This window comes from Gymnoscopelus braueri (assembly GCF_963280865.1).
Source record: "Gymnoscopelus braueri genome assembly, chromosome: 8".
In the NCBI taxonomy this organism is placed as follows: Eukaryota; Metazoa; Chordata; class Actinopteri; order Myctophiformes; family Myctophidae; genus Gymnoscopelus; species Gymnoscopelus braueri.
Genome location: NC_137609.1, coordinates 45702064 through 45726782, shown reverse-complemented (window position 1 = coordinate 45726782; position 24719 = coordinate 45702064). Strand labels below are relative to the sequence as shown.

General features: G+C 41.1%; 1 protein-coding gene across 1 annotated transcript in view; it reads right to left on the bottom strand.

Annotated features, from left to right (window-relative positions):
* The window catches only part of nrxn2a (neurexin 2a), a gene marked incomplete at both ends in the record, with an annotated part of 222109 nt that overhangs the window by 129272 nt on the left and 68118 nt on the right, over positions 1-24719 (bottom strand). Inside the window, 6 exons of the mRNA XM_080434625.1 lie at positions 1036-1417; positions 2097-2216; positions 13134-13160; positions 17453-17656; positions 20754-21137; positions 24067-24499. Of these exons, the coding sequence (XP_080290751.1) occupies positions 1036-1417; positions 2097-2216; positions 13134-13160; positions 17453-17656; positions 20754-21137; positions 24067-24499 (1550 nt within the window). The remainder of the gene's footprint in view (positions 1-1035; positions 1418-2096; positions 2217-13133; positions 13161-17452; positions 17657-20753; positions 21138-24066; positions 24500-24719) is intronic.

Below are 24719 nucleotides of genomic sequence, written 5' to 3'. Positions count from 1 at the left end.
CCAGGTCTGAATGGGTTAATATGCAGCACACTGAATAAGTCATTAATAGTGAACAAATAGGTTTGAGCGGTAGAAAGAATAATAATGGTACTATGGCACTAACTGTTGTTTATCACTGTTGCTTCCACTCTGGCCACTCCCACTCTGTGCTTCATATCAACTATTAATTTGTGATAAACAAAACATTTATGACATGTTTTTCTTTTTAATATTATGGCAGGCCCAAACAATGGAGATACTAATCTCTATCTAAGAAGATTCTACTTATCCCTTCAATCCGGGACAGCATTTGTGTCATTTTAGATGTTGCTGTATATATATAGCAACATACGTTTTTCAGAAAACTGTTAGGATTTAGAAGGCGTTTTTAGAATCAGCCTCAGGTCTAGATACTAGATTGGATTCTTTAATAAATATTGGTGATCCATTGTGCCACGTTGTTATAGGGCCCAGAATTTCTAGTGGCTTTCTCTGCATGAGCACATGTTATGACAGAATACAATGCAGTGCTTTACTGTTGGCCCAGTTCCACTGCCGTACTACTCTTACTTATTACCATTCCGTGTCCTGTAGTGAAGTAATATCCTACAATAAACGCAGATAAAGCCTTTATCTAAGCTGATCAGACACAAGTTTGGCATTTGGTTGACATTTTGATTCGGCAATCAATTCAGTTTTACTTTGCTTACAACCATGTTTCTTTTGGTATATCTTTGGTTTAGTCTTTTTGTTTTTAGAGAGAGAGAGAGAGAGAGAGAGAGAGAGAGAGAGAGAGAGAGACAGAAACAGAGCGAGAGAGAGAGCGAGCAAGACAGAAACAGAGTGGGCGAGAGAGAGAGATATATCTCTATCTCTTGGTTCTGTGCACAAATTATTCATTTGCTTTTCATCATTATTTTATCATTGTTGTATCACTTTGAGCGCATGCTATTTATCATCTTTCTGCACAAAAAAAAAAAAAAAAAAAAAAAACCTTCAAGTTCGAATTGATTTCCACATTCCACCCACTTCCAAGCCCCTCACAATACAACTCACCCTTTAACCAGCTCCACCACTATGAAGTCGCTGCCATCTCCGGAGTTGTAAAGTATGAGCCCGTCTGTGCTGGTGGTCTTAAACTGGAAGAACAGGTGCATGGAGGCGTAGGCCTGCAAGGTGGAGAAGGCGAGGTAGCTGGCTTGGGTGACGAAGCTCACGGGATCGGCCACGATGCTCCGCATGCCGAAGCGGGCGTTCAGCTCGCAGTACGAGATGTCCCCGTTCTTGCACTGGTCCAGGTACGGCATCCCGTTGAAGACGAGGGCTTGCAGGTGGCCAATGAAGTTGGAAGGCACCACGGAGATGAATCTCCTCTCCGTCATGATGCCGGTCTCGATGCTGTTGAACTCCAGTCGCGTGTGGGCACCGGTCATGAAACCTATAAGTGCGAATACATGCATGTTAAACTGCAAATACACACATCATTGTCTACGGCAGCAGTGGTACAAGAGGTAGATGCTAGGAACTGGGAGGTTCCGCGCTATGAGCTTGTAGATCTGCTATTTTTGAAAAAATCGTGAAAATGTGTGCAAATCTTTGAATATATATTTTTTAAAGTGAACATTTGTAAAATGTTTTGTTGTTGTTGGGTGAATGTAACGCACATTATAAAGTGCTTTGGATAAGGACCATTTGCTTTGTATATATCCTCAACCTCAGAGTCAGGAGGGTCAAGCTTTGGCCAGCAGAGAATTATTTTTCTTGTGTATTTGCACAGACAAGGACTTTATCTCTGAGACCCAAACTCTAATGACTCAGTACTGTATGTAGTGTGACAAACTAACGCACTGAAATGATGCCACATGCCACATGAGCTAACGCTGCCTTAAAAAAAAAAAAAAAGCATTTGGACTCTCGCCACAAAAGGGGAACAGTGTTATTTGTGGGATTGCTTTTGCTTTTCTGGGTCTGGGGAAGAGTGCCAGGAGGAGCACCCGTGGTGTGAGGATTTATGCTGGCCTGTTTTGTTTGGACAATAAAAGGCTCTCCGCTAAATTCTGAAGCCATTTCGAAATGTCATTTCCTTGCCAAGGCTGTTAGGGTGCTTTTCCACTTACCTTCCACGGTCACATTGTCCACAGACAGCTGCAAATTCTTCCCGCGGCGCACCACCTTCACCGTGTGCCACTCATTGTCATTCAGCTTCTGGCCTACCAGGAGCATCTCTGGTCCCTTGCCTGGGAGGCACAGTAAGGACATTCCCAAGTGACTACAAATCAGTTCTTTATGGATTCATCTAGGGGTGCAACAGTTAATTGAACTAATCGAGTGGATTGATTATAAAATATAATCAATTTTAATGAGATAATAGATTTTCAAAAATAAGATAAAATATCCGATCTATAAGCTCACAGCGCTTCGCGATGCATCACGTTGTGAGTTTGTAGATCGGATATTTTCGTGACACTGTTGTATGAAGAATCTAAAAACTAATATAAAAAAACACGTGCTTCTCGATTATTCGAAAACGTAATTTACAGAATAATCGCTAAGAAAATCATCGATAGTTGCAGCCCTAGATTCATCCTCTCAGTAGAGAAGCACCTCCTAGTCCTACTAAATATAATATATATATATATATATATATGTTCTGTATCACATGCACACAGGCATGAATGAACCAGTCAGTCCACTGCAAGTCTCGCTTTTTGGAACCACTCAGAAATCAGTGTGGGTGCAATACCAGCGAGAGTGAAGAAAAGCTACACATGGTGTCTTACTTCTGACGAGCCATGTTTATTTCTATTGAGAAATATGTCTCCTACTCCACATGAATATCACAATATCTGCGGTGAACTATCTCAGCATGCAAATCAATTTTATAGATTGTATTTGACGGAATGTCTCACTAGCAAAAAACCTCTGGTACATCCTTACAGAGAACCAGAAAAATAAACAAATGTGCACAATGCCTTGGTTTAGATCTGTTTTCAACCAGTGGTCCGGGGACCACCAGTGGTCCTTGGTGGGGTACCAGGGGGTCCCCAGCAAAATTAGTTAACGTAGCATCACAATCATTTTAACCACTTAGCTTTGGCTATTCAAAAATAGCAGATATACAAGCTCATAGCGCGGCACCGAGTGCCGCGCTATGAGCTTGTACCGTAAATTTCGGACTATAAGCCGCGACTTTTTTCCCATTTTTCGACCCTGCGGTCTGCTATTTTTGAAAAACCTTGAAAAAGTGTGCATATCTTTGAACATTTATATTTTTTAAAGCGAAAATTAACTGATATCTTTGCTTCTGGGGGTCCCTGGCACAAAACATTTTCAGATTGTGGTCCGCGGCCAAATGTATATCCTTGGCATGAAAAAGGTTGAAAACCACTGCTCCAGAAGGTTTGATTCTGTTCCTCAATTATCCTTTTTCTTTACTGCTTGAAGATCCAGACACATTGAAAAAGTCTCGTGTTGTTCTTTTCGCTATAAATTATTCCGGTACAGTACTCCTTTGCCCTTTTTCTACTGGTCTTAAGATGATAAAATAGGTCACAGTGCAAAAGCTTGCCACTGCAGCCGGCACCATCAGCCACAATCAGTGCCGATGCAACAGGCCGACGCCGCAGTTCAAAGGAGCTCTGACATCGCTTGGGAAGCTAATTGGCCATGCCTAAGCCAGCTGGGCCTTTAGGGGTTTGTCTGTCTAATTGAGCTTGGGGGAGAATTCCAAGGGACGTCGAAAGGACAAGTGGATGCGGCTGAAAACAATAATAAACAATAAAGGCAGTGAAATTGGCTCTAACGCAGGTTCTTCATATACCGTACTCATCTGATGTGCATTTTTACAGGTGTCAGGGTCCAAAAACTCTGCTCTGTTTACCAGCCAAATCCTCATGCAGAGGTAGAAAATGTGTTTTGATAGTGGGCAGTTCATTATATTTTCTTTATTTGAACAGTAGGGAAGCTGAGAGGGAGACACAGTAATCACAAACGTATTACATTCTAAGCACGATCAGGAGCAGCTTCCAGACACCTTTTGAAAAAGCAGTAATTGCTAATGCCTCTCTACAATTTGGAACTTTTCTCTTTTAAAACTGTTAACACGCCGCTTCCAAAGTAGAACATTCTATTTCAGTAATCCAATCAACAACCTCCTTTTTCTGAACAAAATCAGTTGTATACAGTTGTACTATAGGGGTGTAACGATACAGTAACTGTATCGATGCATTGATTTTAATTCATCGATTCAACTGTATCGATATGCAAACAGCAACAAATCGTATGGTTTGACTTTGTATTGTATCGTATCGCAACGCAAATAATCGATTGAATTGATACTAAGTACTTGTGTGTTGTATTTTATGAAGAAAAAAATAATTAATTACTTTTCCATTCTATATCACTACACTTGGTCTATCGATAAATGTGTGTAATCTGTCAAGGTGCGAGTTTGACCATAATGTGTTCAAATATTACAATGTCCATGTATTTGCCAGAGAATCACCGTGTTTACTTATTTATATCCATAATAATACATTTTTCCCTTAAAAAACCTGCATTATCCACATTGTTTTAGTTAGTAGTTACTGTATTGATTTCAAGTCATTGAATCATATCGTATCGCCATGAATGAACCAATATCGTCCATGTATCGTATCGTCAACCAACCATGTATCGTGATGCGTATCATATCACTGTTAAAATCGTTACACCCCTAAGTTGTACACAGTCAACTGCTCCCAATAAAGGACACTACCAGTTCTATGAGCTAATGCCATAAACCTTACTGAGGCAGGTCCTTTTTAAGAGTAAGTAATGAGGCAAACCAGCTGTCTTTGGCGGTATTGTTTGATCTGGGCACAGATTTTGTGACATTAAATAATTAAAACTAGGTCAGCCTGTTGGGTGTAAATTTGCAAAAAAAGTAAATTGTGGGCCCTTGTTATTCAATCCCTCTTGGTACTATCAAACAAAAACATTCTGTATAAATCAAGTGACTGATTGGATGCACAATGAATTCAAACTATCCATCAGCTAACAGATAAAAGACAAAGATACTTGTTATATAATCAGAAAAAGAGAAAGGAAATACCTTTGCACTTACTGTAGGTTTAAAGGGATTCTAGGCAACTTCAGAGATCAAAAAAACAACAACTGTCAAACACCCTCCACTCCACCCCCCCCCCCCCCCTCCTCATCAGCAGTTCGTTTCCCCGACCACCAGACAAGTGACACAGGGGGACTTCTGAAAGGGCCATGCCGAAAATAGGTTGCTTTATTCGGATACAATGCGTGTCACTGCCCGCCCCTGCCGGTTCTCTGAATTTGTATTTTTAAATAGGCTCGGTCATGATTAATTGACCACATATATGAAGTAAACAACTAAATTCTATCCGAACGATATCTTATAAGTAAATTCCGTGCCTCAAAATAGAAGTTTGAGAGCTTTTTGAAGTTTTAAAACAGCGGAGAAAATAGCGCACAGAAAAGATGGCTGCCGCTCGTTTTTGGTCGGGTGCACTCAGGCTGGGCCAACCTTCGCTGTCAATCACAAAATATTGAGCGAGGACGCTGATAGGACAGTTCACACGGACGCGCACATGCGTGCGTTTCATTTACGTCCCGGACAGAGCCGGATACCCGGATGTCAAAACATAAATAGTAGGGAAAATACGGATTTCAGAAAGAGGACTGTGTTTCAATGCAGGAAAACACCCCAGCATAATTATATAGTGGCTGATACAGAGGAAAAAATGCAAAATATATATATAAATATTTTTAAATTTAGGCTTAAAGTTACCTAGAATCCCTTTAATGTATCTAAGTGATTCAACATTCTACAGTCACAACATCACAATGATTCTATTCTATGGCCAAAAAGGTGTTCTCGTTGATTTCAAGAAACAGAAAATTGTTGTCATTGTCATTCAATGAACATGAAGTGCAGACCCAGACAGAGCAGAGACTGTACGGATGACAGATTAGTAGCCTAGCTATTTTAAGTACTCCTTATCGGCACATAACTTTGCATAATTTGTGCACATCTTGGTCTGCAATCTTGTGAAGTATGCTGATTTTTCCTGTGCATGCCATGGCCTATACAAATTGACTTATGTAAGATTTTAACGCCTATCTACTGTACTAACCAAAATGCTCGCCGACAAAGCCCCCGATCTGAGGCAGATAGGGGTTCCAAATATCTGGCAGAGATGTTCTACAGCCAATGAGGAGGACAGGTGGACATGGGTGCTTGTTTGATTGTATAAACTATTTTATTTTTTTAACAGACAAACTTGATTGATATTGCAGTGATAGTCTATAAAACTGGCTGGAATCCGCCCATGAACACTGTGCCCCACAATTGCCCATGTGTAAATATTTGGGAACTTTTGTCCTGCGCTCAAACTGCACGGATTGCCAGATTCTGTGAGGGGATAATTTCTTAAATCGACACCTACAGTATGGTAGTAGCCTACATAATGTTCGTCACGATTGGAATACTTTTTGAACAATAATTTTACTGATCACAGACCGAGAAAATTACTAAGTCCCTTCCCTACATTGCACACTAGGTTGGTTGAATTAGTTCATTAGTTAAACGTTGCACAAATCATTATCCTCGACCCACATGGCCTTAATAATGCAAATGAAGAGGGAAAAACTAATTGAACTAATAGAGCTGTAATCATTATTCAAAAAAACAATCATTATATAAGCAACTGTTATATTTACGTAAAAAAAAAGGAATAAATTAAAGCGGGAAATTGTATAGCACAGTTGCTCTCATCAAGAAGAACAAACATGCAAGACAATAAGCAATAAGGACGTCTGAGGACGACCTAGAGAGAATAAGGATGATAATACATTAAAATGTACTAGAATAAAGACAATGGTGTGATCACTCATGCAGTTTCAGAAACCACAAAGACACGCTATTTCAAGAGAGTTGTGTAGTGTGAACTGCACAGCGGTCTGACAACTACAGGGTATCTGACGACTTTGAATGTCGTGCAGTGTATAGGTGACATGTCCTTACCAGAGGCAGCTACTGTACATTAAAGATTCCAGTTTAATCTACACAAATGTAATGTGTTTCACATAATATATTTAACAAGAAACACTTCAAAGGCACAGCGATGTTATACAGTTCAGCATAATGAGTGAGCTGAGACTTTGAACAGGGGCTGGGGCGCGTTAATCAAAGCATGTTAATTATGCTATTTTGTAAAACAAATGCCTCATTTTAAATTGGAAAATATAACAATGCGCTCAGTATACAATTCCACAGATGAATCATTCTTGACTCAAGGACACTGCTGTAATATTTGTTCTTGTAAATTGCAAGGCCCCTGCTGCCCTTTTGTTATTGAGCTGATCATTGCTATGGGCATCTCCTTGGCAGATGCTCCAGATGGTCTGCATCTCTCATTCCATCCCAAATGAAGGCCGATTAAAGACAATAATGCATCGCATAAACCCATCAGAAAAGCTAGTTATGGCTGCATCCTTGAATTTTCAATGCCCTAAACAGAATTTTCTGTCCAGTCTTGGCAAATGGCACTGAACAATTTGCACCAACGTCCTTTGAAATGTGTTAATTTTCCTTGCTTATGACTACATATTGAATTGATGCAAATGAATATAAACTAGGTCAGCTATAGAATATAGCTCATGAATATTAGGTGGAAGTCACGAAGACACCCACCTTACTGCAGAATTCAACACTGGAATGATGTGCCATTGTAAATGACAGCTTATTCCTAAACATGCACCCGAGTAATCAACATCAAGTCAATTAAAATTAATTAGTAAGATAACATGTCCCACAGAGCCTAGTACATGCATAAAGTCCGAATTTCTATGGATCAATGTCTTGTTGTTCCTGACAAGTCCCTTTCATAAACACTATTTCTCTTGGGTCCCACCCTGTGCAGCTATGGCATAATGATGTTGCAATGCCATCTGCTGGTAGGGACAGCAAGTGGAAGAGGCAAAGACTAGAAACCTAAAAAGTGTGACACTCGCTTGCTGTAGGCTAGCCATCTATGACAGGGTGGGCGTTTGTCCGTCCGTCAGTCCATCTGTCCGGAGCAAATTTCACAAACCGCTGGACCGATCAGTGCCAAACCGTATATATGCACACTGCCAGTAGACAGTTCAAGTTTTATACTTTTTTCAAATATTTAACATAGCTAAGTCATGGATGACTGCCATCATGGTTGACATAATGGTCACATGAAGTCCAAGATCCACACCGGAGCCACACAGTTTCTATGTGGATCCCGAGCTCCACGTCATTTCCTAGTTTAAATATCATGTATCAGATTTGTTATCAGTCCTACTGTGGTAGTCATGTTATAAAAGTGTCTTCCCACTTAAGTCACCTCAAAATTATTTAACATACACATGGGTTTACTTGTTTGTTTGTGCAGGACTCTTTCATTTTAACATATTAACACATCATCTTAGCTGGGTCTCACCGCAAATGAGGCTCGGGCCTCCCTTCATAAATACAATGTTTTGATTTAATCTGATTTAACTTGGCAAAGACTGGGGAGTTATGTGGCATAAAACATTGTGTATTTACATGGATACTTTCAGAAATTACTGTGTTCTATTGTGATCTTATAGATCGCCTATTTTTGTGCAACACCGTTGTACAACAAAGCATAAAATAGGGCTTATGTGGTTATTCAGAGTAAAGTAGTTGTATGTAGTTCATTATAAAAAAATCTATTTGAATGTTTTTGTGTCGATTCGTTATAATTATATATATTGTAATGTATACAGTAAGTATATATACTACATGTATATACTGTACTGTATACAAAAAACGCACCAAAACAAGTAACCAATAGAATAATCACAAAGAAAGTAAACAATAGTTGCAGCCTTATACTTCTTCTTTTGGTATATTTTGTCCAATATGTATGCTGCACGCCGCTATTACAATGCTAACAAAGCATTGCAATAAAATGTTAGCATCATGAACTCTGTCCTATACGGTCAGAAGATGGAATTTTGGGGGACTTGTGAAACTAACTAAGCCGCCAAATATTAATTTAAGAATACAATCAATAAACCACAGCTTCTTGGAAACCGCCCGTCATTCACAGGACCCAGGGCCCCTTGGCCGACAGGGGGTTTCAAAGACGTTGTGGTCTATTGATTGTACCAGCCAACAATCACTGCTTTCACACCCACCCAACCACCAACACCAACACCAACACCAACACCCACACCCACTCACATTCTTCCCCTGCTTACCAACCAAGTTCATGTCCAGTCTAATGTTATCCATGATGAAGTCACTTATTTTAACTTTACTTCACTTTGTATTTTTTTGTATACAGTGAGTAGAGTAAGGACCATCCACACAAATCACTGTAACTATGATCCTCGTAATAGTTGAGGTGTGGTCTCTTGAGCTAGAATTATTTTAAACAATATCTCATATAGTTAGAGTGTTTGGTGTGCAAGAACACATAAAATCCACAACCCAAGCCAGAAATTGGTGTAGTAATGGACTCTGACATGAAGTGTAAGAGCCACATTAACACAATTACAAGTCAGCCTATCACCATAAGAACATATCAAGGATTAAAAACTGCATTCATCTTCAGTAGACTTGACCAAGATAAACCCCGATCAGACGACTAAAGTTGATTCAAACCTCTTCTGCTCGAGTGCTTACTAATACTTACTAATCGTATCACTCTAGAGCTTTCTTAGCTCTTTACACTGGCTGTCCGTCTGTCAAAGAACTGCTTCAAAATACTACCGTTTGGTTTATAAAGCACTGAATGCTTGAGGGCCATTCTACATCATGAATCATCCACACGTCTCAGGTTGCCTGGGACAGGTTTGCTTTCATCCCAGGAATCAGAACTTAAACATGGAGACGCAGCATTCAGTTTTGATGCACCACATTATCTGGAACAAACTCCCGGAAAAATGCAAGTCTGATACAACTCTCAGGGCCCTATCTTCCGCCCAGCACAAAGCAGTGCTGGCCGCAGCACAACTGTCATTGCTATTTTACAACCAACACATTTTTACACCCAGTGCCCACATTATCTCAATACCAAGATATCTTGTGCCTATTTAGCGCCCATGGTTGGTCTTAAAGTGAAGTGTGGTCTGGTGAAATCAGGGCGCACTGCGATCTTACGCAGAGTTCACGCTTTGCGCTAAGACCAGCTTCAAGTTGGTCGGCGCAGTGACGGCACAGATATATCCTTACTATTTAGAGAGCGCAAAATCCAGTAGATGTTTGAGGGACTCCGCCTTGAGATTCAAAAAATAATTAATGATCTGGCCCAGATGATCAATACATTGCATTGGGTACAGTAAGTGCCCATTTTCGTGGCATGGAGACGAGCAATGAGGAAAGAGGAAGAAGTTATATGGCTTCTTATATCTAACCTTTATATTATACCATCACTTATAATACTTCTGCAATACATTATGATATTTGACAGCTTGTAAGAGCCTAAATGTCTCCTCTAGGCCTAATAACTATTGTTTTGGTACAGCCTATCTTGTTATGGTTCAGTTTGTCCTTCAGGCAGCTACAGTATAACTATGATCTCTGCCCTGTGCTCGAGGCAGAACTACCGTGAGTAATGTACTTCTGACCATGATATCATGTACATAAAGCATAATAACCACGACTCATATGTGCCTCATCGATTGCTGATTGATCCAGAATTCCACGACAGTCACCATTCTTTAATTGGTGGTTTAATTAAAGAAGAACATAACTGATAATGTGAGTGATTTTTAAGTTGATATGTAAAGATATTACGGATGTGACATTACAATACCGCTAGATGGTCCCACACTTTTTAACAACAGAAGATTATCTGTCATCGCGCATCATCTCTTAAAGGGAAAGGGAGAACACTCTCTGACTGGTTGATTAATGATCAAACCACACTCATGACTAATTCAGAGGTACAAACCCTTAACACTGTGCGCCGACCTCAGCGGCCAGATAACGCGCCGTCTAACTAGCAAAATTGGCGTGGACACACCCGATGCGCTTCGACCGTCTAAATAGGGCCCTGCAGTTCTTTTGAATCAAAGCTAACAGACCTCTCTTTTTGTGCCTTTTTAATAATTTCTTCAACCCCGGAATGTTATTCTCTTATTTTTCTAAACACAAGTCCACTGAGCTGTGAACAATAAATATACAGTAAAATCCACAGTCTTCATTCAACTCTGATAGTGGACAAATGTAACCAAATGGACCCGTCTCAGTTACACATTGATAAATTGACACTTAGGTATGGTACTGTACTATCACTCAAACCATGTCCTACAAAGCATTAAAAGAGATACATACATTTTATTTGGTTAGCATTTCAGCGCAGAATCCATCCTGATGTGTATTCCACACATTCATGCTACTTGAAAAGAACTGTAGTGTAAAATCCAGCCACAGATAACAAAAGTTATCATCTTCTTAAACCAAAAACGCAATTTAAAAGGATGGAACAGAAACTCTAGTGGTGATGATGGATGCACTGTATGAAAGGAGAATCTTGCGTTGTGTGTGTTGACAAAGAAGTGGTTCTCAATTATGTCTCTGGGGACCATGACTACTGTAGGTTTTCATTCTAGCTCCGGGTTAATTAATTACTGATGAAATAATCACGGATAATTAATCTGGGATTAACTTTACACCCGAGGCACCATATAAACTTAACTACATGTTAGATTAGAAATCTAGTAACACTCTCCGTCTCCAGGACTGAGGTCGAGAACCACTAATGAGTAAATACTCATCAAATGCTCTTAATAGAAAGTAGGCACATAGGCACGTTTTTGTTTTCGTATTAGTTTTTGTTGTTTGTTTCAGTTTCTCTTGATTTTCAATTATTACCATTTGTTTTATTATGTTATTGTAAAACAAATTGTAATATAATTATGTTTTTGTTTGGTCCGGTGTTTGGTGTTTTACCTGCTCCTAGGTTCCCTACTATTGTGAGAGTGTTTATCATTATGTGTTACTTTAAATAATATTGTTATTATTTTATTTATTTCTATAAATCTCAGCAAAAATGTGTACCCCCACACACCCACCCACAGTCCTATCACCTTGTGTTGTCAATGTCGTGTCATTTATGTACAAAATGTAAGGTGTACTGTAGAGTACGATATATTCTGTACTAGCATCATGAAAAGCTAATCACCTTAATAAAAAACAAATATGAAAAAAAAAAAAGTAGGCACAGGCAGTTTCAGTAGTTGACAGTCTTATGTTTTGCCTGCTATTCACCTTTTACTCAGGAATGTGAGCCAACATCAATGTAATGGCTCTCAATTTGTTTGGGACCCAGAGTTTGCATTGGTTATGTGTCTAGCATAAGTTCTTTATCCACAACCATGTCAGAACATCTCACAACTCACTTATTTTGGGCAAGTGGCGTGGTCCTACAACAAAGTATATATTCCTGAAGTCCTATTTGCCTAGTTGGGAAACATGTACAAATTAAAAACCTACAGTTCGGTTAACCACTTTCAACTGGCCCTATTTTGGGCATGTCATTATATATCGTCTGTTTTCGCTCAACATAATAATGTACTACAAAACACAACAACTTTTAAGCAGAAACTGCTATTACTGCATAGACAGAGATAAATTGCATTCTGCTGCTCTTTCAAACAGCTTATTCAGGTGAAACCGAATTATACAATTCATTCAATTAAGTCAGGGCAAAATGAATTATAGGCCTATTTTAGGAGCACAGTGGTATCCTTCAAATTCCGTTACATTTCATCACTGTACAATTACACAGTATCAAATGGGACAAACGGAAGTGTACAGCATATCACATTTTCTTCTCCTTAATGTGAAGAATATAGCTTGTGAGCCGACTACCAGCATTAACCACTTAAACCCCAGTGTCGGTATTGTGGGGAAAGCTTTCGCTGAAAACAGTAGATCGACAAAGCTCACTGTCCAGCAGATCGAGCTTGTCGATCTGCTATTGTGGGGAAAGCTTTCCCCCACAGTAATATTTTAAAATATGTTTTTGGTGTCACACTGCAGTGGTGCGTGAGGCAAGATTGGCACAGTGATTTTGTTTTCAAAATGTATTTTCTTAAAATCACAGTAAATAATCAATAATCAACGAGAAAACACTTACTGAGGTTACAGTCTATCCTGATACAATCTGGCGAGAGAGAGAGTGAAATGGTGAGATTAAAAAGGAAGAGAAAAAGAGCAGCATAAAAAGGAGAGAAGAGACAGAGAAACAGCATTTCACATCCTTCAAGGTACATTCTGCAGACAGATGAAATCGTTTTTCTAAACCCACCATCCGGGGACAAGCTTGAGAGCCTAAACCACCCTTTACTCTCTTTTGGTGCACATGAAAGCCCTCAATATTTGATGCTGTCTCATACAGTAGGATATATATATTTTAAACAAGCAGAGGCTGTCCACTCATGACTGTATCCTTTTCTTTACTCAGACAAATCAGCGGTTAACCCGTTCAAACCGGGAACGAATCTCTGTCATTTAGGCTATTAAAAAATAGCAGATATACAAGCTCATAGCGCGACCGAGTGCCGCGCTATGAGCTTGTAGAGCTGCTATTTTTGAAAAATCGTGAAAATGATTCAAAGATTTGCACAAATGTTCAAGATTTTTTCAAAAATAGCAGATCTGCAAGCTCGTAGCTTGAGCTTGTAGATCTGCTATTTTTGAACAGCCAAAGTATAATATAATGGTTATACTGTAGCTCAAATCTAAAATATCACAGATGCGTTCCCACACTTCCCGGATTGAATGGTTTAAAGAAGAGAGGGGGACCGAAGGGATTGGACAGAACACTGTGGCCACATTTAATCCTGTTAGTCTATCAAGGGTACGTGATTCGAGAGATAGAGGTCTTAACCCTGACATGGTTTCTCTGGGCTCACTGCAGGAAACATTATAGTGCAGTAGGTTAGGTCTGGATTAGGTCTGGGCCGAGAGATTAAGTTGAATTAACTCATCACGCCCAAACCTTGACTCCCGTCTTGAATATAAAGTGAATGGTGGACGATTACACAGCGTTTTGCCTCGCTTGAACAAGCCTCATGGGAGTAGAATCTCTAAGTAGAAAGACAGAGGTAAAGGGTGATTTGCACACCTTCAGCCACAGTAGACCTTACCCATGGGGGGAAAAAAATAGATCTACAGTATACAATTAATTTCCTATCAGTTTGTTAATGGTTCTAAGGGCAATACATTCACTTACAATAATTTCTACACCTTATTATATGTTTCCATAATTAGCTATTGCTGCCGCTTACTGAAGATGAATTTTGCCTGTCTCTATGCTATGTCAGCTGAACATCTGTGTCCACTTTGTATGAATTATAGTTCTTCAGAGCATACTGGACTCTGTGTGGCACCATCAATTAGCCTCAGCCTAGCATAAACATGCATACACCAAAGGCTGCTATTGGTTGGTTAAAAGAAAGTGTCTGGCGGAAACCTTGACTATGTGCAGGTAATGTTTTCACTATTGTGCGCATTCAAAATCAATCATGGTTGACAAAAACCCCTGTCCTAGGACAGCAATGGGCAGCATTGGGGGTCCTACTGACTTCAATAAGTGATCAAAGGGCCATCCATCCATCCATTGGAATGAATTGAATTGAAACTTATAACACAGTGCTGAATTATGTTGTGTTAACAGACCTCTGCTGACGTTATGCTAATCTCTAATATACTAATATGCTAATAGGATTCCTCCAGCTTGACCTCTAACAAGTAGGACCTGTGGCAGAGGAATCACCAGACGTCTGAAGACCGACAAATAATCGTGTGTCTTCAGTAAGTCAGGACAGGGGCAAGCCTCATTAGGCTGACACTACAGGAGGGGGCACATGGTAAAGTTGTTGTGGCTGAGGCGTGCTCTCAAGCTGTCAACCAGCACAGACCAGTGGATGCAGACAGCCAGGGACCAGAGCAAATGTCTCGCTTAAAGCCCGACCGATGCCAGATTTTTGATTGTCGTAGATCACTGCATTATTGCCAAAACCGATGTCGTCAAAAAAGTCAAAAAATTGCCAAAATATCGGCCAGACAGATAAATCCGTCTGGCTCTAGTCAAGGTGCGTGTGTGTATGTGCGCATTGTGTGAGAGAGAACGTGTGTGTGTGTGTGTGTGTGTGTGTGTGTGTGTGTGTGTGTGTGTGTGTGTGTGTGTGTGTGTGTGTGTGTGTGTGTGTGTGTGTGTGTGTGTGTGTGTGTGTGTGTGTGTGTGTGTGTGTGTGTGTCAGTTCCTCATGGCTGGCTGCCAGTGCTTAATGAAACGGCTGTGAATTGATGGACAGGCCAGTAAGTGAAGAGCAGCATGGTGAGCAGCATGTCATCGTCATGGAGAATGACAGCTCTGGTCTCTGACTGTCTCCTCCTGGAACTGCAGAAGACGAAGCCCTTGAAGGGCTGAAAGGGTTGAAATGGTCAGACTGGGTCTGCCCAGTGGAGGAAGAACTGATAAGGAGGGAGAGAGAGAGAGAGAGAGAGAGAGAGAGAGAGAGAGAGAGAGAGAGAGAGAGAGAGAGAGAGAGAGAGAGAGAGGGAATAGTGAATGAGCAAGAGAGAGACATACAGACAGACAGAGAGGAGAGACTAGAGAAAAGACAATGGTAGAGAAAGGAAGACTGAAATACATAAAGATAGAGAGACTGGCGGTGGGAGAGAGAAAAACAGAAATAGCAAGGGAGAGAGTGACGAAAAGAGTGAGAGAGATGAAAAGAGGGAGAGAGTGATGAAAAGAGAGAAGAGAGACAGACAGACAGACACACTGATGGACAGAGTGAGAGTGAGGGATAGATGGAGAGAGAGAAACAGACATACGGTATTCACCTGTTTCCTAGGCTGTGTGTTTTCCACTTCCTGTCGGATTCATCATCTGACCAGTTTCATTGGATTTCATTGGATCAAATCGACAGGAAGTGGAAAACACACAGGAAGTGGAGAGCCTAGGAAACAGGTGAATAGTAGAGAGAGAGAGAGAGAGAGAGAGAGAGAGAGAGAGAGAGAGAGAGAGAGAGAGAGAGAGAGAGAGAGAGAGAGTGATGGTATAGTAAAAGGAGGAACAACAGGGGTAGTATGTATGTATGTATGTTTGAATGTATGAAGCAGTACATACAGTCACTCAAAACTGTGCTGGCCACCATCAGGCTTTTGGCTCATTTTGTTAAAAGAAAAGAAAAGAAAAGAAAAGAAAAGAAAAGAAAGGAAATTCCAATGGATTTATTACATTTTATTTTGTCTTAGATTTATTCAAAGTTTATTCTAATGAAAAAACAGAGCTAAATAGAGTATACTGTTTTCACTTCAAACCACTGTTTGTTTGTTTTGCTCTCAAAATGTGCAATTCCTCCATTGGCCTCCAACTTACGATTTATGCCTATTTATGCACTGAGTAGACAGAAAATGTTGGTTTATTCTGCCATAAGACCAATACATCGGAGTTATGTCACCCATAGAGGAAGCACCTACTCCACACTGATCTAGAGTACAGCTGATTATCAAACTAATCTTATATCACATCCTAGAATCCCACTGACGGTTCAAGATTACTTAAAATAGGGTGTTAACAAAATGTTGCAATATTTACATCTGGCACATGGCTTAATGCTTGGCTGACACTTGAATGGAAAACTACAACCTCAAGAAATCCGAAGGAGCTGGATTAACATACTATATGAAATGTTGACGTCTGTATTACAACAGATTAGCACTGCTTTCCCTTGCAGATTAAACAGCCAGCTTCCTTCAAACAGCTGGCAAACAACTAAACAATTTTCCCTCCGCTTTTTATGTGCAGGTCGAAGTGCACAGTTGTTAAACAGCCATTGTTTGGTTGTTTGCCTCAGATGGCTTGCTTTTATCTCCCAGTTGAAGTGCCTTGGTATCGATCTTTTGAAATACAGCCACAGCCCTCGCAGACAAACGGCATTGTCTTAGCATGACACCCAGCCAAGTGTTCTTGAAATTGCTTTAATTCCACTTAGTTTTTACAGCTATTAGGTGTTTCAAATAATTTGCATAATCCTATACTTTCACCTTAAATTTAATTAAGTTCTTTACATAAATTAAACGCAAAACAAATCCGCAAGAGCAGAACAAAATGGGATAAAATGAAAGGAGGGGCAGTCCATGTTTTGAGCGACTGTAGTCATTATGAATGCTGACAAGTGTGGGAGGAGTTGGACCGAACCGAGACCATTGTAATAAGAACTGGCTAAAAACAGACGAGACGTCCTGAGAGGACCAAACGTATGCTCCATCGCACGAAAGGCGTCACGCGGCGAAAATAGCCGACCCGCAAGCTCACAACGCGTCGCGTCGCGAGTTCGCTGGTCGGCTATATTTCCGGGCCGCGACGCCCGTCGTGCGACCAAGCGTGAATCGGCGCTCGAAACCCCCGCTGCCGTTCATTCACCGCGGCGACATTATTACCCAGGTTCACGGTGAGCTTCACCCGTCCGCCGTCCAGCTCCAGGCGCAGCGTGTCGGCGGACTCCTGCGAGGTGGTGGCCATCAGCAGCCCGTAGGCCCTCTGGGACATGAAGCGCAGCGACACGTCCTCCGCCTCCATGTGCACGGTCGCCGGCAGGACCACCTTCAGGTACATGCTGCCGTCGTAACTCAGCACCGTGCCCTCTGGGAGTGAAAATCCAGGGAATAGAGAAGTGAGAAGAAGAGATCAAGTGGTGTAAAAGTAACTAAGTACATTTACTCAAGTACTGTACTTAAGTCGAATTTTGAGGTACTTTTACTTTACTGGAGTATTTCCAATTTTTTATACTTTTACTTCTACTCCACTACATCTCGGAGGCAAATATTGTACTTTTACTCCACTACAATTATTTGAAAACTTTAGTTACTTGTTACTTTGCAAATTATTACATTATAAAGCATTATACAATAACCACTTTAGCCCTATTTTATACCTACGCGACGCGTTGTGAGCTTGTAGATCTGCTATTTTCAAACATTTTAGTACTTTTACTTTTGGTACATTAAGTACATTTTGATACCAATACTTTTGTACTTTTACTCATGTACATTTTTTATTCCGGACTTTTACTTGTAACAGAGTACTTCTACATTGCAGTAGCCTATTGGCACTTTTACTTAAGTAAAACATTTGAGTACTTTTTCCACCACTGTACCTAGGCAGGGACCTTCTTTATCAGGGAGCTGCTTTGTCCGAAGGGTTTAAAGAAGAAAACCTTCTTCTCACAGCAGGCATTTTTACAAAATAACTTAAATAGTGGGGTAAACGCAGGTGTTAACAATGCTGCTAATTAAAGTTACGCTTCATTCAAGGTGAAACAGAGTCAGGGTGCTGCTATTGCACATTTTGGCTCAGCAGAGGGGTTCACTAAATGGAACAGAACTTTAATTAGCCTCAAATGGTAACATCTGGTACCCTACCGTGAAAAGGGTGTATTGCGGGTTGAAATTCAAAAACACAGGTTATGTTTTCTTCAAAGACATCATCACTTTCTTTCAACCAGAAGGCATTGAAGATGACTCATAACTTTCACAGCAGTGGTGGAAAGTAACTAAGTACATTTAGTTACTTAATTGTTTTTGGTAATTGTACTTTACTTGAGTATTTCCAATTTCCAACACTTTTACTTCTACTCCACTACATCTCAGAGGCAAATATAGTACTTTTACTCCACTACAATTATTTGAAAACTTTAGTTACTTTTCAGATATAACTTATTATTATGAAACATACATTAACCACCACTCAGCCCTATTTTATACCTCGGCTATTTGAAAATAGCCGATCTACAAGCTCACAACGCGTCGCATCGCGACGTGTTGTGAGCTTGTAGATCTGCTATTTTCAAACATTTTAGTACTTTTACTTTTGGTACTTTAAGTACATTTTGATACCAATACTTTTGTACTTTTTTTTAAGTACATTTTGAATTCCGGACTTTTACTTGTAACAGAGTACTTCTACATTGCAGCATTGATACTTTTACTTACAGTAAGTCGAACATTAGAGTACTTTTTCCACCACTGTTTCACAGTAACTCATTTATATTCCATGCCCGCAATCAGTAGGTGTCAATTTCAAACCGGTCACTATCTCATTTTGGGACGCAACTCCATTTCAGACTGCAGTTTTATTCTGCTGCACCAGAGGGCAGAGAGAGCCTGGAGCATAAAAACAATCTGCCGAGGAGAAGATGATGAAGACAGAGTATAATAATCTTTTCCAATGATTCTTTTTTTCTCTCATATCTCAATACGATGGATTCAACACATCCCTCATGCTATTAGCAGGCAGTGTTTGTTTGCCTCTGCGAGAGAGGGATCCGATTTAAGCTGAGGAGGAATCATGGCATTTCTATCGGTGCAATGATAGGCTCCAGGCGGTAGTTCCACAATTCATCAGTTTATTCAGCCACCACGCTGACAGCTCATCAATAAATCACTAAAGGAATGGTCCTGTAATTTAACTTTTAGATGCCTCACGTAAAATTCTTCCACTTTCATTGTTATTTGAGGATATATCCCAATCAATCCTAATCGCCGATATATGTGAGCTGTATAACAGTGTTTTTGTGTTTCCTCCCTTACTTTAGTCCACTGGTTCTCAACATGGGGTCTGGGGACACCCTGGGGTCCTTGAGGGGCAGGGGGTCCCCAGCAAAATGAGGAACAGTTTAAACTGTTTTTTGCATAAAAAAGCTTTGAGCTTCAGCCTATGCCTTTTCGATCAAACAACATGAATTATTGGATTATAGTGTGGTATTTTTTTTGAGTAACAGTTGATGTGGATCGAAATAAACTAAACTAAAACGATACGTAGCCTGCAAGTTAGTTCAGGCAGCATACACTCGGGAGGTTTCTATGTGGCTGCATACAGCGTCATGCAAGACCCATACGTCATACACTGACGTGGCAATCAGCTGTCCAATCGGGCGGGTTATTTAAGCTCACCTAAATCGGCGTTCTTTCCGCTTTGTGTGTTCTGGTTTGTTGTCATGTGGGACTTTGCTCCCACCACCACTCCAGCACCACCAGTGGGCTCTGCTATTGGTCTGTTCCCCATGGGGGGTTGTTATTACATATCTATCTAAAAATATAGCAGAGCCTGAATGCCAAGATAAAATATTACATCCACACTTGTATTCTCATTCTATATATTTGTTCAATATATATTCGCTCTATAATATTGGTTCAATCTATTCGTGAGTTATCTGACTGAACTAAATTAAACACTTATGCCCAATATTTTTTTTTGCCTATTTAAAAATAGCCGATCTACAAGCTCACAATGTGTTGTGATAAAATACGGTGTGAGCTTGTAGATCTGCTATTTTTGAAAAATCGTGAAAAAACGTCTCTTATGGAGGTCCCTAATAATAATAATAATAATAGCTTGAATTTATATAGCGCCTTTCATAAACCCAAGGACGCTTTACATCAAAAACAATGAACAACCAACAAACAAACAACCAAACAAAGTACCAAAAGAGTCCGATCATCAAACTGTGCAAATGATCCAGATGTAGAGTGACATTCGCATTGAACGGATCGTTGAAAAGACACCAAAAACACAGGTTTTAGCTCACGTTGAGGAGCGGCGAAATTCACGCCAGCGTCCCCTCACGACATCTTTTCAAATGGGGGTCCGTGTGGGCCAAATACATATCAATTCGGGGGCCCTTGACGTGAAAATGTTTGCGAAACCACTGCTTTAGTCGACACCGCCTCGGCAACCTCTTACCATTTTCACAGCCGGGCCCCAGGAAGCCGGTGCCGGCGCAGTCGCAGATGTGCCTGTTCCAGCCCTCCCTGCACTGCCCGCCGTTGGCGCACGTGTCCCTGGAACAGCGGACGTGGGTCTCCCGGGTGCAGAAGCTGCTCACGCCCGCGGCGCTCTGGACCTCGGCCAGCTTCCACAGGTTGCGGCTCTGCCCGTCGATGAAGAGGTCCCTCACGCAGCCCACGTAGCCCAGGTTGAGCGTGGCCGACCACACCTCCGGGGGCAACGCCAGGCCCGGGTTCTCCTCGGGCAGACCGCCCAGGTACATGTCCCCGTCCAGGTCTAGGATCTCGCTGCCTTCGTTGGCAGTGAAGGGGCTGCTGTGGCCGTTTACGGAGATGAAGCCTGACGGGGCAAGGTGGTGAGTTAGCGTTATATATGAGTCAATCTGATCTCACACTGTAAATGTATGGCTTTATTGTGAGAGTAAACGAGGACAGGTGGCTGTGTGGGCTGTATTAAGTATTCAAGGGAGACTGTGTTAACAAAGGGTGAGATTTGAGGATGCAGGAGACGCTTGCCTCTGCGTTGTTTTGTTTTTTCCGGGAGAGAGAGCCACTGCCTAGCAACCATCAGACCATGACCTTATGAACGGAACAGAGACTGGAAACTGAAACTAAATCGTTAAAGTAAATCTTCCCGGATCTTTGCGACAGTTTCCCCCCCCACATGAAGTGGGTGTCTTCCGTAATTGGCCACTTGTGTAATAGGTTAAGACAATTTTCAAAATGTCATCCATAAGATTACGGTGACTAAAAATAATTCTGTAATTAAAACTGGGATACGCATGCATGTGTCAAGGCGACTGAAGACAACGCAAGAACAAGCCAATGAGCTGGCACAATGATTGCGATTTCACAGCTCAGAGCGCGCTCTACTCCAGCATTCAGTATAGGACCAGAGGGACAAGGGGACACAAAGAAACAGTAGGCTTCAAACAACGTGCAAAACAGAAGGCTTTCCCTTGTTGCGTTCATATTTTTAGGTGTTTAGCAGATGTTGTTTTCCAGTGCAACTTGCAACTTGTGTGAGTTGCCACAGTCTGACAACTCAACACTCCAACTCATCTCCCACGAGTCCTTTATTTCTTCTATTTAGATGAAAGCTAGCTGTGTTATGCATGTTATGCTATGTGTTTGTTTACTTGTTCACAGATGTACCATGTATGTTATTTAGATAGATGTGTGCTGTTTGCTTATGCTTAGATGCCAAGTACAGTATGTTATACTGTATGTTATAGTATGTTATTTGGATAGATGCTAGGTTTGATGTCTACTGTTAGATAATTGTAGCACTTACTTTATTTTTAGCAAACTATTTATTCAGCCGTTTCCCTGTTGTTGGTTGATTACGGTACACTTCCTAAGTCGCTCTGGCTAAAAGCATCTGCTAAATGCCTTCATTGTATTTGTAAGTAGCTCTCTCACCACAATAATAATTACTACAACACCAAAATTACAAGAGAACATATCCGCGGAATTAAACCTACAGTGCTTCCCAAACAGTGTGCAGAGGCACACTGTTGTGCCTGAAACAAGTCCAAGTGTGCCTTTGTGATTTTGTGACAACAATATAGTATTTAAAGTGTATTTATATGCCGTTTTTATTGGTGATAGAATGCACACAATACCTACCTACGCCTCTATTTCCACCTACATGATGGCCTACAGTATATAGGCCATCAGCGCAGAGGGCCATATCGCGCAGAGGGCCATATCGGATGTTAAGTCATATTATACTGCCTTTTATGTTACTATTTTATGTTATTTTATTGTTATCCTATTTTACTGGTGTTACTACTTAATCTGTACTTCTCCACCCTTACCTTTTCGTATCTTTGTTTCAGCCTTCTCTGTCTGTCTGTCTGTTAGTCTGATTGCACTATATACTGTAAAACTTGTGCGTATTCATTTCCCAATACAAATTCTATTCCCTATTTCTTTCTTCTTAGTACTTTTCATCAAAACAAACCCAAGGTACCGCTGTTCACACATAGTTGTCATTGTCAGTGCAATCTCTATTCTTAGCTTGGTCTCTCTCTTCTCGCATGCACGCACGCACATGCACGCAGACACACGCACACGCACACGCGCACACACTTATATTTACATTTATGACCTGTCCGGTAGAAATTTGTTTTGTTACTTCCTTGAAGTAATTTTGCAAGTTTCAAATACATTTATCAACTTTTATTTGCCATTAGTAAATAAAAATAAACGTTTACAGAGTGATACGAGAGATAACATGTGTTATAGAGGCTATTTTGACATGAATACAAGGTGTGCAGAGAGATTTTGACTTGCCCTTTGGTGTGCCTTGGGCACATAAAACCACTGAGCTAGAATGATGATGTAATACAGAGTCACAGCAGGACAGGCTACAGGGTCGGAAAAAGGTAGAAGAGGGTGGAAGGTGTTTTAATAACGGCTGAAAAGGGTCACAAACTTTCGGATTAATTCCGGGGCACTTTCCAGTAAATTACCATGGGAGGTTCTGCTTGGAATTATTATATATCTTTAATTTTCACATTTTCAGTAGAACATTTATTTTTTTGTTTGAGAGGAAAATAAACATGGCTTGATATGGTTAACCACTTAAACCCTATATACTCCATTGAACATCACACAGCAAAAATAACCAATCTACAAGCTCACAATGCAATGCAATGTGTTGTGAACTTGTAGATCTTCTATTTTTGCAGAATGTTTGCCAAATGTTAGTCAATTTAGCCAAATATTCATAAATTGTTGCTGAATGTTAGCCTAGTATGCCCAGAATAGGGATGCTAGGGTTCAAGTGGTAAAAATCTCAATAGGCTCTATGCACAGCAGCCATATTGGAAGGAAATTGGGCCTCTTCCTTACTTCCTTCACAGGTGTTACCAATGATACAAATGAAGGCTCTGTTCTATTTTGTGTAGCACAGTGGTTCTCAAACTTTTTTATTTCATTCTATCGCAAATGGAACCAAATGAACCCTTACGGGTCCATTTGGTTCCATTTGTACACTCTCAGAGCTACACACCCGTAAGGGGCCATTTTGGAACCCCCAAAATTAGTGTTTCCAGTGAGCCAACATGCACAATATCAGCACCCTGACTCTGTTTGACCAGAATGGAACAGAGCCTTCATTAGTTATCATTGGTAACACCTGTGAAGGAAGTAAGAAAAGAGGCCCAGTTTATTTCCAATATGGCTGCTGTGCACAGAGCCTATTGGTTTACAGTTGTAACTCTGCACCGTGCATTTTTTTGGAGAACACACGAGGCTCTTACCCTTGCGTCCCTCCCTCTGGAAGTCCACGTGGCACCACTCGCCGTCGTTCAGCCTCTTGTTGCTGGCTTTCATCTTGAAGCCGCCGGAGCCCATGTCCACGAGCAAGTACAGGAACCCATCCATCAGCTCCAGAGCAAAGTAGTCCGCCCGGGGCTTCCTGTCGACGAGCTGCGGGCCCTCCAGTCGGCCCTGGCTGAATAATAGCAGGCCGCTGGGCTCGCTGGTGCGGAAGTCGAAGGATATGGAGCCCGTTCTCTTGACGTTCCACCGGGGCAGCGTCAGGTGGGCGGACGGCGTGTCAAAGGTCACCGGCTCCAGGGCCTCCACGTCTTCGCAGTGGAAGATCAGATCGCCGTGGCTGCTGACCCTCGGGTCCTGCGTGGCGGCCAGATGCGACAACTCCAGCCTGAACTCATTATTCTTGTAGACCACCTTGAAAAAAAGGACAAAGAGAGACTTCACACTGAGACGACTCCCGGAGAGAGAGAGACTTACCGCGGATTAAAAAAACGTTTTTTAAACGTCGAAACCGATACGACAGTGTTATTTACAAGGCATTTCCCGGTTTTAATCAAGCTTGAATTCGCGGCCGAAATTGAAATGATTCACATGGATTCACTTCATTGTCATGCAGCGAGCGGAGTCGACCAAG